This window comes from Microtus ochrogaster, unplaced genomic scaffold (genome assembly GCF_000317375.1).
Source record: "Microtus ochrogaster isolate Prairie Vole_2 unplaced genomic scaffold, MicOch1.0 UNK29, whole genome shotgun sequence".
Taxonomy (NCBI): domain Eukaryota; kingdom Metazoa; phylum Chordata; class Mammalia; order Rodentia; family Cricetidae; genus Microtus; species Microtus ochrogaster.
In genome coordinates, this window is record NW_004949127.1 from 3,378,066 (window position 1) to 3,391,538 (window position 13,473).

Genomic DNA, 13,473 nt, shown 5'->3' on the forward strand with positions numbered 1-13,473 from the left:
TGAGCTCTGTCTCTGTGACCCTGTGCTGGGTGAGCTCTGTCTCCATTAGACCCTGTGCTGGGTGAGCTCTGTCTCTGTGACCCTGTGCTGGGTGACCTCTGTCTCTGTGACCCTGTGCTAGGTGAGCTCTGTCCCTGTGACCCTGTGCTGGGTGAGCTCTGTCCCTGTGACCCTGTGCTGGGTGAGCTCTGTCTCCGTGACAGACCCTGTGCTGGGTGAGCTCTGTCTCCATTAGACCCTGTGCTGGGTGAGCTCTGTCTCCATTAGACCCTGTGCTGGGTGAACTCTGTCTCCATTAGACCCTGTGCTGGGTGAACTCTGTCTCTGTGACCCTGTGCTGGGTGAGCTCTGTCTCCGTGACAGACCCTGTGCTGGGTGAGCTCTGTCTCCGTGACAGACCCTGTGCTAGTAGTTTTTTTGTCAACTCGATATAAGCTAGAGTCATCTGATGGGAAGGAACTTTAATTAAGACTACGCTGCAATGAGATCAGGCTGTAGGCAAGCCTGTTCTTAATTGGTGATTAATGTGGGAGGGCCCAGCTTATTGTAGGTGGTGACAGCCCTGGCCAGGTGGTCCTGGGGTGCTTTTAGTTCCTGTCCTGACTACTTTTAATGAACTGTAATGTGGAAGTGTGAGCTAAAACAAACCCTTTCTCCTCCAAGTTGCTATTAGTTGTATTTTATCACTAAGACAGACCCTGCCTCTAAAAAGTGAGGTGCACAGTGATTGTAAAAGCAACCCAACATTGATCTCTGGCCTCCACTTGCAGACACATACACACACACACAAGCACATGCACACACACACAGGCACACATCCATACACACATGCATGCACACACAAGCATGCACACATAGACACACACATGCACATGCATATGCACACCTGTATACACATGCACACAGAGCACCCCACGTCAAGTTTCCAAATTCCAGATATTTAGTTCTTTCAGCTGTTTGCTGTATTCCTGGCCTTTGGAAACCTTCATTAGCCCGGGAGTTTATTTACTCCTTCCTAGGGATGTACTGAGTGCCTGCTGTATACCAGCTCACTGCTGAACTGCTGAACCACACAGCTGACAAAGCAGGGACTCACTCTGCAGGCAAAGAGTACCAGTGAGGGTGGAGAGCCTGCAGCGGGAAAGCAGTTATGGTTTGAAATCTTGACCAGATTAGGGATCCTTCCATTGAGACCTCAAAGATGAGCCCGTTCAGGTGGATGGAAGAGAAAGGAATATCTAACACCATAGGTAAAGGATCTTTTGGACAGAGGAAACACATTCCACCTCTGGCCACTGGGTAGTTGTTAGGAGTTCTCAAGGCTCAGCTCCTTCATCCGAAAATGGGAATAGGAGCTCGGAGCTGAACAAAGTGTGAATCACCCAAGCACAACACCAGGCAGGCGGCAGATGCAAAGGAGAAATAACCACAAATGAGGCAAACAGCCCACAGCAGCCAGCATTACCATCCCTGTCATCATTACCATTAGTTATGAAGACCAGAGACATGATCAGCCCGTGATTGGCCCTCGAGAGAAGCAGAGCAGCAACACAGTGGCTTTGTCACCCACAGAGGGGACCCCGCCCTCCTCCACACCACAGCCACATACTGCAGATGCAAAACCCGCAGGCAAACTGGGGATACGACTTTTGGGAATTGAGGAAGGCAACGAGAGAAGGAGAAATAAGAGGAGATGAAAGGAGGCTCTAAGAAAGGAAAGAGATGGGGAAAGACCTTCACGGGGACAGAAGGAAAGAGGCTGCATCAGAGAGAAAAATCAGCTTATCTGTTGGCTAGGAAAGCATTCACATCTGTGGCTTGTTGGAAATCAGATACTCACTTTCTAGGGTTCTCCAGCATCAATCACAAGACAGGAGAGAGGAATTTGTTTTATACAGTTTATTAAAAATGGATGATAACAGAGGTTGGTTTATATATTAATCAGCATGAAAATGTATTTGATAAAGAACAGCATTCCTGTATAGAGAAGCAACGATTCCCTCTGTTGAGCCCACACACAATTCTATGGATTCTGCTGAATATGCACCGTCACTGGGCATTGGGGGAGGATTTACTTCAAAAGCCTTTTCTATTTTTAAGGAATCTCATAAACTATACATCAACCTTCATTTTTTATGGTCAGTTCTAATGATAAAGACACACTCCAGCCAAGCGGATTCTGTGGAGACCCCGTACCGCCCTCTGCGTTGGCACTGGAAAAGACTGGTTCCCCACACAGGCGTGGGTCGTACCTCTGCCAACTTCTCCCTGGGTAGGAAAATGCTAGCAGCTTATTTTCAAAGTTTCAGAGGGGTGGGCCCAGCCTGAAGCTAGTTAATTCTCCAGCTGCAATTCTTCCTGCAGATGTTATTCATCTCGAATCTTCTTCCTGGCTCACATTCCACAGCATCTCCCAAGGCCTTCCTTTGCCCATTTCCACCCCACCTCAAAGATGGCTCTTCTGTAATGGACCTTATACTAGAATCTTCAGAAATCAGCTGTTTAAGCTTGCAAAACCAGCAAAAGGAGACTTTCTGGGTGTGGGGCTGAATAACCTCTAATCCAACAAGCCTTCCAGGGGCTTCTGATGTTCTTGGTCCTATTGCCCATCCTCCCCTATCCCGAAACTTCTCCCACAGCTCTTCCTACCCCAAACTTCTCCCTCGTCTTCTGGAACGTGGAAGACTCTTACCTGGGGAGAGGGAAAGACAGCAGAGGATTCTGCACATCATAGACGAGTGTGGAAAGAAAGAATTAGTGACCTCACATTCTCTAGATAACACCTGAGGGATCGCGGACCTCCTCCTCTTCTAGAGAGGAGCAAACCGAGTCTCAGAGAGAAAGCCATCTGCCTACACAAGTAGTCAGATCAAGACAGGAGTCAGTGCTGGGAGGTGGCACAGCAGTTCAGAGCGCTTGCTGGGGGCTGGGAGGTGGCTCAGCAGTTCAGAGCGCTTGCTGTACAAGCCTGAGGACCTGGATGAAGATTCTCAACATCCACGGAAAAAGCTGGGTGTGGTGTGTGCATGTCTGTCACCCCAGCACCATGGTGGGGGTCAGGGACAGAGGAAAATCTCTCAGACAGACACACAGAGAGGTTAGGAGAGAGAGAGGATAGATAAGACAGTGAAGAAAAACACCCGAACTGGAATCATATGGTAGCAGGGATGTGGCTCAGTGTTTACACAGACATCAACCTTGCATGTATAAAGTCAAGGGTTTGATCACCACCACCACTAAAGAAATGAGTGAATACGCCGGGCGGTGGTGGCGCACGCCTGTAATCCCAGCACTCGGGAGGCAGAGGCAGGCGGATCTCTGTGAGTTCGAGGCCAGCCTGGTCTACCAAGGGAGTTCCAGGACAGGCTCCAAAGCTACAGAGAAACCCTGTCTCGAAAAAACAAAAAAAAAAAAAAAAAAAAGAAATGAGTGAATAAATTAATAAGTAAGCAAATAAATAATGATCCCAATGGCAAAGCCAGCCATCAGATATTGATACTCTGCTTTGTGGGCAAGACCAGCGCCCAGACTGGAGGTGAGTGGGACCCCCCATGGAAGAATAAGCCCAGGCTGAAATCAACATGTCCTACTTAGGCCACATATATCTTTCTTTGCTCTAAGTACAGGCGCAACAAAACCACACAGCCCTTTAATAAGGCTGAACTTGGTTTCTGTGTGGTTTGCAAAGTTTTGACAAGGTGATAAATTGCTTAACCTCTTGGAGACTCTGCTTCCTCATACTAAGAGGCACATAACAAGACTCAACTTGCAATGTTTCCTCCCCAAAAGCTTAAATGAAACAATGTCTGTCCCAGGGGTTCACAGACCAGCCGCCCGCTATGTGCCGTGATCCATGAACAATACTCAGCCCCCTTTCCAAGCGAGTCACAGTCTGGTGGTAAACATTAATTACAGAAAAAACTGAATGCCAGTGTCCCTGAGGTAGGAATCACTGCTCTCCCTTAGAATATAACGTTCTGGGGTGGATACCTTGGCCGGCAACCCACCATTTCTGTGGCCTACTGAAGGGGGATCTTGCCTGGTTGGGAGAGGTAGGAACTGGCATTTGGTTTGACTCTAGCTGATAATGGGTTAGGATTTCTATTGCTGTGGTGAAATACTAAGACCAAAAGCAGTTTGAGGAGGAAAGGCTTTATTTGTTTTACACTTATAGATTGCTGTTCATCATCGAAGGAAATCAGGACAGGAACTCACACAGGGCAGAAACTTGGAGGCAGGAATGGATACAGAGGCCATGGAGGGCTTGCTGCTTACTGGCTTGCTTCTCATGACTTGCTCAACCTGCTTTCTTATGGAACCCAGGAGCACCAATCCAGGGATGGTATCACCCACATGGGCTGGGCCCTTTTCCTTATCAACCACGAATTAAGAAAATGTCCTATGGGTTTGCCCATAGCCTGACCTTATGGAAGCATTTTTTCTTAATTGAGGTTCCCTCCTTTCAGATGACTTAATCTTGTGTCAAGTTGACATAAAAATATCCAGCACAATGGGTCTAAAGAAAGACACTCCAGGCAGAATGAAGACAATGAAAACCAGAAATCTTGGGAAAACTTGAAAGTAAAAATTGTAGCCACCCCCACCCCGCCCAAATAGCCTCAAATGATATAAGATGAGGAGCTTTAATGAAGTCTCCTCAAGAGCCAAGGACTCTCACGGCTGTTGGCACGCTTTCTTCCCTCACCAGGGACACCAACAAATGTCAATCAGGGGCATTGTTTGAGGCTGTGCATATCCTCCTTCATTATTGGAAGCCAGTGGTTGAAAATGTCAATAATTATCAAGCTAATAATTATCAAGCTACGTGAAACCGGCCTTGGCAGCAGAGCAGGGCATTCTCAGTTTCATTCTGCAGGCCCGCCTGCCACTTCCTCCCATCATGCCAACAATATAAGAAGGTTTGGTCTTCTAATGCAATGCATGGCAATTTTACAAGGCGAGGCACGCTCAGGGCCAGACTGTTGGTTGCCTGGCTCTGTCGCTCTCCACCTTATCCCCTTGAGGGATTCTCTGAACCTGGAGCTAGGATATTAGCCAGCAAGTCCCACTGATCCACCTATCTCTGCCCCACAACACGGGCATTGCAGGTAAGAGTGTGGCCAGGTACAACTGTTCACGTAGGTGCTGGGGATTCGAACTCAGGTCCTCATGCTTGAACATCTCCTCAGCTACCAAGTCTACCTCTATTTTAATGTCAGGCTCAATTAAAGGTGTATGCAGATGGGGTAAATGCTCATAGTACACTGTGATTTCCAAAGAGCAATGCTTAGAGATGTATAAGGTACACACACATACATCTTAGACTCTGTGATAGCTATTCTTGGTTGTCAACTTACTACATCTGGAATTAACTAAAATCCAAAAATGGTGGGCACACTCTGAGGAATTTTTGTTTAATTTGAAATAGGAAGATCCACTTCTGATCCGGATCTTTGAGATCTTTAATCCAGATCTCTTGTTTGTTAGTTTAGTTTGTTTTTGTTCTTGTTTGTTTTTGTTGTTGTTGGTGGTGGTGGTGGTTTTTATTTGCTTGTTTGTTTGTTTGTTTGAGATGAGGTTTCTCTGTGTAACAGCTCTGGCTATCCGGGAACTTGCTTTGTAGACCAATCTTTAACTCACAGAAACCTGCCTGCCTCTGCCTCCTTTGTCCTGGGATTAAAGATATGCACCACCACTGAGCAGCTTGGTTTTATTTATACTACAATGTTTTTTAATGATTTGTTTTTACGTGCATTGGTGTTTTGCCTGAATGTATGTCCATGTGAAGGTTGTCTGATCCCCTGGAACTGGAGTTACAGACAGTTGTAAGCTGCCATGTGGGTGCTGGGAATTTAACCCAGATCCTCTGGAAGAGCAGCCAGTGCCCTTAACCACTGAACTATCTCTCAAGCACCAATCCAGATCTTTTGAACTGGGAAAAAAAAAAAAACTTTAATCTGGGTCTTAGTTGGGAAGACACACATTTATCATGTCACACCTTCTGCTGGAAGCCATATAAAAGACATGAAAGAAGGAAGTTTTGCTTTTTGCCTGCTTGCCCTCACCTTGCTGGCAGATCCATTCCTTCACCGGCACTAAAGCTCCCTTCTTCAGGATTCCAGTGTATACTTAAGACCACCTGAGACATCTGGACTGCGGACTGAACAACTTCTGAGTTCTGTGACTTTCTCTTCACAGCCAGCCATTGCTGGATTAGCTGAGCCACAGCTTGTAAGTCATCCTAATAAATACCCTTATTTACACACACACACACACACACACACACACACACACACACAGACTCATTCTATAAGCAACACTGCAATATTATTTAGAGAATCCTGACTAACACAGATTTTCTTCATTAGCTGAACTCTAAGTCGTAAAATAACGTTTATAAAGAAGTGTCCCTAAATCCTGCTGCCTGTACCCTGGAACACCTCTGTTGTTTTCGCTGACACTGTCCTTGTGGGAAGGAGAGTACTGGTCCTGCTCCCACATGCCCAGGCCAGATTAAGGAGCCAGCATCCATTTTAGTCTCTGTCACTCACTTCTTGAGTCTACTGTCATATTGTCACCAGACGCCCTTGTATCTTTTTTTTTTTTTTTTTTTTTTGGTTTTTCGAAACAGGGTTTCTCTGTGGTTTTGGAGCCTGTCCTGGAACTAGCTCTTGTAGACCAGGCTGGTCTCGAACTCACAGAGATCCGCCTGCCTCTGCCTCCCGAGTGCTGGGATTAAAGGCGTGTGCCACCACCGCCCGGCTACCAGACGCCCTTGTAAAACAAACATGAATTCCACGTGGGTGGCAGGGAAGGTCGAATACGGGGAAAGGAAAAGAGCTCAAGGTTAGTTTGTAAAAACAAAGCAAGCAAGACCGGCAAACGTAGAAAGGAATGAACCCTTCAACAACACCTGGGGAGAGACAACACTAGGAAGGAAAGCCGGCAGCAGAATACCCACACGGAAAGACCATTCAGAGGCTGCCTTGCCACAGGAGGCCACTTCCTAAATATAACCCCGGCAGCACAGACACTGAGAGCAACAATTAATAAATGGGGCCTCCTGAAACTGAGAAGCTTCTGTAAAGCAAAGGACACAGTCAACAAGACAAAACGTCAGCCTACAGAATGGGAAAAGATCTTCAGGCAGAGGACTGATCTCCAAAATAAACAAAGAACTCAAGAAACTTAACCTCAAAAGAACAAATAATCCAATAAAAAAAATGGGACACAGACCTAAACAGAGAACTCTCAACAGACGAATAGCAAATGGCTGAGAGACACTTAAGGAAATGTTCAACATCCTTAGCCATCAGAGAAATGCAAATCAAAACAACTCTGAGATTCTATCTTGCACCTGTAAGAATGGTCAAGATCAAAAACACTGATGACAACTTATGCTGGAGAGGATGTGGGGTAAGGGAACACTTCTGCATTGCTGGTGGGAATGCAAACTGGTACAGTTGCTTTGGAAATCAGTATGGTGATTTCTCATAAAATTAGGAAACAACCTTCCTCAAGACCCACCAAATACCACTTTCGGGTATATATCCAAAGGATGCTCAATTGTGCCACAAGGACATGTGCTCAACTATGTTCATAGCAGCATTGTTTGTAATAAGTCAGAAACTGTAAACAACTTAAATGCCCCTGGACTGAAGAATGGATAAAGGAAATGTGATACATTTACACCGTGGAGTACTACTCCATGGTAAAACAATAATGACATCTTGAAATTTGCAGGCAAATGGATGGATCTAGGAAAAACATATCGAGTGAGGTAACCCGGACCCAGAAAGACAAATATAATATGTACTCACTCATATGAGTGGGTTTTAGACATAAAGCAAAGAAAAACCAGCCTACTGTCCACAACCCCAGAGAACCTAGACAATAAAGACAGACATACAGGGATCTCCACAGGAAGAAGAAAAAGATAAGCTCTCTGAGTAAATTGTGAGTGTGGGAGTCATGGGAGAGGGTAGAAGGAGGAGGGGGAAGGGAGGGAGGGAAGCAGAGAAAATGTATAGCTCAATAAAAACAATCTAAAAATGCAAAAAAAAGAGATCACTCTCAGGAATGAAGAAGACATCAAGAATACGTGAGCATTTGAGCAAGAACAGGGAGGGTTTCTACAAAGGCTGTTGTGCTGTATTGGTTGCCTTGGAAATGGTACCCCAGCCCCCGCCACCCCCATAGAACAGCGATGCACAAAAGAAAACAAATGCGCACGGATGATGTGGCAGCATCTGTGGGCAGGACAATGTGTCTTGCAGCTAGCATTGCCTTGAGGGGCCTGGGAAGGAGCTGGCGAGGGGGAGTGTGCTGTAAGTAAAACAGGAAGAAGCACAAAAGCTGCTGACTCTCCCTACCACCGTCATGGCCTGGAAGGGACTCAGCCTGGGTAATCAGTGCTCATTGGTTCTCCTATTGATCTACAGAATTGCTCTGGATGGCACCTGCAAGTCAGATGACTAGTTAGACCCTGACTTTTGCCCACCCAGAAAGGCTGAGGTGGTCTAGAAGGCCCCTCAGGCACAAAGTCAAAAGGACCACAGTTACTGTCTGTTTAAAGGTTCAGACTTGTCCTAGAAGGCCCTGAAGTTCTAAATCATTAGTTCCCTGTTCTTCTGGGTTTGTTTCCTTTTCAGATCCCCCCACCATCTTCAGGCCTCTGAGCGTCATCCCTCTGCTGCCTGCTCAACCCTGGGGCTCTCCACGGCCATGGCCTTCACAAGTGGTGTTCCCTTAAACCGCTATCTTGAAAGTGGTTTGGGAACCTCAAGGTTTCCTGAGACTCCTTCAGAAGACGCATGAGGTCAGGCCTGTGTTCATAACACACACGCACGTTCACCTTTCATTCTCGCAGACTTTCGTGCGTGAACTGGTGTGGTTTTAGATTCCACACTACGAGAAATTTCAAGAAAGTTCCGTCTGTCAAGTCTCGTGCCCTGCTGAAGAAGAGTCACACAAGAGGACCGCTGCAAAGATGCCTCTCATTTCTCCAACTACATGCAACGTGTGTATCTACGAGGGATCATCCCATGACGGGAAATACATACAGCTCAGAGGTAAAGCGGTTGCCTGGCATGCCCAGGGCTCAGTGTTCAGTTCCCAGCATTTCCCACAGCCCCCCCCCCCCCAAATCATCACAGATTGAAAGATTGAAATGCAGGCATCCAGGAATGTTATATCAAAGCAGACACTAAATAGATTTGCAAAATTTAAGACAGTAATACCGTTTTCACTGATTTTTATTATTGATAAAAATATATATATATATATTTTTTGTTTTCCAAGACAGGGTCTCTCTGTGTAACCCTGGTTGTTCTGGAACTCGCTCTGTAGACCAGGCTGGCCTCAAACTCAGAGATCCCCCTGCCTCTGCCTCCCCAGAGCTGAGTATTAAAGGCCTATACCACCACTGCCTAGCTTGATAAATTTTAATAAAATAGCTTATATCAACATAGTATGGATTTATTATTGTTTTTTGTTAACCAATATTTTTTAAGTTCTTCACTTTAGCTCCTGGTGCAGTGAGTCATGATATTTCTAGCCCACAAGAAGCTCTTTGAAATTCGCTAGTTATTCCCGAGTGTCTGAGGAAGATTCCTGAGTTCAGCAGGAACATTTTCAACGGAAAACCTTTTGCCCTGTGCATTGGAGCAAAATCATGAGTCTACTGTAGACCCAAGGGTTTAAAGTAGAAGAAGTTTAGTTGTAATTTGAAAACCTGGATACTTTTCATCCCCAGTCCAGATGTGCCAATCACCCATGGGATTCCCCCAGTGCCCAGCACAGTCAGCAGAGGACCCAGAGGCAGGAGCCTCCCCAACCCAGGTCCTCTAGTCCAGGGCCTTCCCTGACCCACACCACTGCCTGCTGCCGCGGGCGCCCCCCACTCACCCAGCAGTGCCGTCTGGGGATGTGTTCGGACATGGCGGCCTCTGGAGGGAAATCTGGCTTGTGGGCGATCTCTGGCTCCAGCCGGAAGGAGGAAGAACTGACCAAGCATCAGCAAGCATCCCAGCAGCATCTTCTCCATCTTCAAGAGGAGCAGGGGTGTGGCTGTAACACAACACAAGAGAGGCAAGTGAGATTTCTTGCAGAGCTAAGCTGCGAGCCTCCATGGGGGTATAGGGAATTGAACCCTGGTCCTCTGCCAGTGCTCTGGACTCCTGAGCCCTCTCTCCAGCCTTCCCCCTTCCTACTACTTACTTTCATAATTTCTTGATATTAATCACACGATTTGATATGATACTCTAAATGTGTGGCACCATCTATAAGTGATTTACTATTATTTTATCTTTCTGTGTCTGATTTGCTCCATGTAATAGAACGTCTTCCAGTTCAATCTGTTTTGTCCCATAAATAAATAAAATCCGAAGTGAATTCAGGTTACCAGGCAAGCCCCTTTACCCACTGAGCCATCCCACCAGCTGTTCTGTTGTGATTCTTACCCTTCTGCATTTGAGCCAAAGCAATATAGATACATGTTAATCTATGGTTTTTAGAATTTGCTTTTTGAGACAGGGTCTCACTGTATAATTCCAGCTGGCCTCTAACTCACAGGTATCCTTCTGCCTCTGCCTCTCGAGTGCTGGGATGAAAGGAATGTACCTCCATGCCTGGTGTAGCTCTAAGATTAAAATGGTTTAAACACAACTTTACTAAACCAGCACAATTCCTAACTATACTCTAAATTTTTATTCTTATATTCACAAATAAGTATGGTTCGCACCGCTGTACCAAAGAAACTTGTCTTGCAACAGAGACCACTACAGAAAACCACAACTAAGAGATCAAGAGCTGTGTGGCGGCCAATCCCAGCTGGCATACGTATAACGTATGTTCGCACAGCAGGCTCAGGAGTTACTGTGGAAGACTGGGTGAAAAGATGGTAAAAGTCAGAAAGACAAGAAGGTCTCCCTGAAACTGCTAAAAATGCTGCTACAGAGACAGCACCCATGACATATCACAGCTTCCTAAACAAAACCTGAACACCACCAGCAGTGGGCGTGCTAACGAGACCGTGGAAAGCTCACGGGGCCTAAACCCTAGACAAAGACCAACGAGCAACTGTGAAATGCCGAGAGTGAAAAATGACCTTCCTCAGGGAAGAGCCTCCCCGTTCCAGTTGGAAACCTCATATTTTGTTGGTAAAAATGCAAGGTGTGTCCCTTTAGAACATAATTTGGCAGCTTCTCATAAAGTCACACCTCACCAACATACCACAGCACAAGATGGCTCATTGTCTCTATTTACCCATGCTTTCAGGGAACTCCCATCCCCTGGAAAAATCCAGGAGAATCCAGTGTATTGTCTGTCAGCCCAGATCCTGGATACGCAAACACAAGAGCGTGCATCCACACAATAACTATTTCTTGGATGCCTACGGAGGCTGCGTTTTTAAAAGCTGAACACTGGAAACAATCCAACCACTAGCAGCTGATGAATGGGGAACAAATTATGGGACATCCGTACAATGGACTCCCACCAAGTTATCAGAGGAGGGATCTGCTACATGAGTCTCAGAATCACACCAAATGAAAGCAACCAGACACAAAAACACTATGTTCTGAATTCTTCTGATTATATGAAATTCAACAAAAGGCAAAATTACATGGCAGGAAGCAGATCAATGGTTCTAGAAGATTGAGGTTAAAAGAAAAAAAAAAAAAAAAAGAAGGAACCAGCTGTGGAGGGGCCAAAGGGAACCTAGGAGGCTATGGAAGTGCTTACATCATGGTTATGGTGGAGTGATGCATTTGCTGAAATTTATCAAGTCGAACCCTTTAAAATTAATGAATTGTACTGTAAGTTAAACTTTAAAAAGCCATTAAAAAATAAAGGAATGGCATCAAAGAGCTGAAGGAAGGAGTTGTGGAACGCTGTCTTCTGGGCAGGGCACAGCTGTGGCATTTGGGAAATGTCAGAAGCTGTGGTTACCTATACAAGACCTGCACAAGGTTCGGTGGGCCTGTTAATGTTCCCCCGTGGAGGGGAGACCAGGTTCCAGGCCTTGTCCCCACTGAGGATCTCCAGGTAGCTATGGTTACTAGCAGAGGGGGAGACTTTTTTCTAGTGGTGCAATCATGGTAAGATGCCCATATTCCTGTATGCACCATTAGAACCCACAATACAGCCCAGAGAGAGAGGGAGAGAGAGAGAGAGAGAGAGAGAGAGAGAGAGAGAGAGAGAGAGAGAGAGAGAGAGAGAGAGAGAGAGAGAGAGAGAGAAAGGGAAAAGAGGGAGGGAGGGGGAGGGAGGGAGAAGGAGAACCACGAAGACCAGTGAGATAGGTCAGAAAATACAAGTGCTTGCTCTCAAGCCTGGAGATCTGGTCGGGAAGAACCGACTTTACAAGGCTCCCCTCCATGTCCGTGTGAACCCCATCAAAGACTTTAAGACCTGAGAGTAGAGAGGAATTAGTAGGAAGAGGAAGGGAACACGAGAGCAATGGGGGCAAATGTGGTCCAAAAATATCGGATATGTGTATGAAAAGTCTTAGTGAACCCATTAGCATCCATAATTAATATGTGCTAATAAAACAGAAAGAATACTCCATGCATACACAATAATGGTATTATTAATATCAGACAATGCAGTTTTTTATACAAAAAGCTGACTCCTGTCCTCCGGTCAATGGTGGTTTCTTGGTTTGGCATTTATAGCTGTTGGCCTCTGAAGACGATGCATCATCTCTGAATGGAAAATGAAGTGGCTTCTGAGGACAATCCTTTCAACTCCAGGCAAACGAGAACGGCTGTGTGTGAAATAGAGCACCATTCGCTCTGAGCCGCTTCAGTGACATCAGAGGGCACAGAAAGAATGTTTTTGAAATCATATAAGCGCTTTGACTTTTGTTTTAGCTCCTTTTCTCCTTTCCATGAAACAATGAGTTCTTTCATGTGGCTCTCCTAAGAAGCTGGGGCAGAGGAAAAAGGCCGCCGAGAGCTGAGGTTCTTCTGACCTCACCATTCCGGCTCACCAGGCAAGAAGGGTCCCTCTGGAGCCAGGAGCACTTGCGGGGGCCTTGGGCTGAGAGATCTGGCTCCTGATCTTGTGTATTATAACCCCCTGGGCTTTAATTACCCATAAGAGGCAAGACATGAAAGTGGTGTCTCTATCTAAACAAGACCCTGAGAACCCTGCTGTACTGAAGAAATCTACAGGCAAAGTTAATCCCATTCACATAAGAAAAGGAAGTGGGGACCTGGGGAAAATGTCTCAGTGGGTAAAGGCACTCACTGTCAAACCTGACAATCTGAGCTCTAACCCCAAGACCCATGCGGTAGAAGGGAATCAACTCCCACAAGTTGTCCTATCACCCCCACATCTGTGCGTACATACACACACATACACATACATACATACACACACAGACACATGCATATACACACATACATACATACACACACATACAATCAGACACACATGCATATACACACATACACACACAACTACCTAAAT

The 13,473-nt window shown here is 46.0% G+C and overlaps 1 protein-coding gene across 3 annotated transcripts in view; it reads right to left on the minus strand.

The window, feature by feature from the left end:
* The window catches only part of Matn2 (matrilin 2), a 115,701-nt gene that overhangs the window by 93,659 nt on the left and 8,569 nt on the right, over window positions 1-13,473 (minus strand). For all 3 annotated transcript variants that reach the window (XM_026789780.1, XM_026789779.1, XM_005368141.3), the window contains exon 2: window positions 9,907-10,068. In XM_026789780.1, the coding sequence (XP_026645581.1) occupies window positions 9,907-10,045 (139 nt within the window). In that variant the 5' untranslated portion in view covers window positions 10,046-10,068. The remainder of the gene's footprint in view (window positions 1-9,906; window positions 10,069-13,473) is intronic.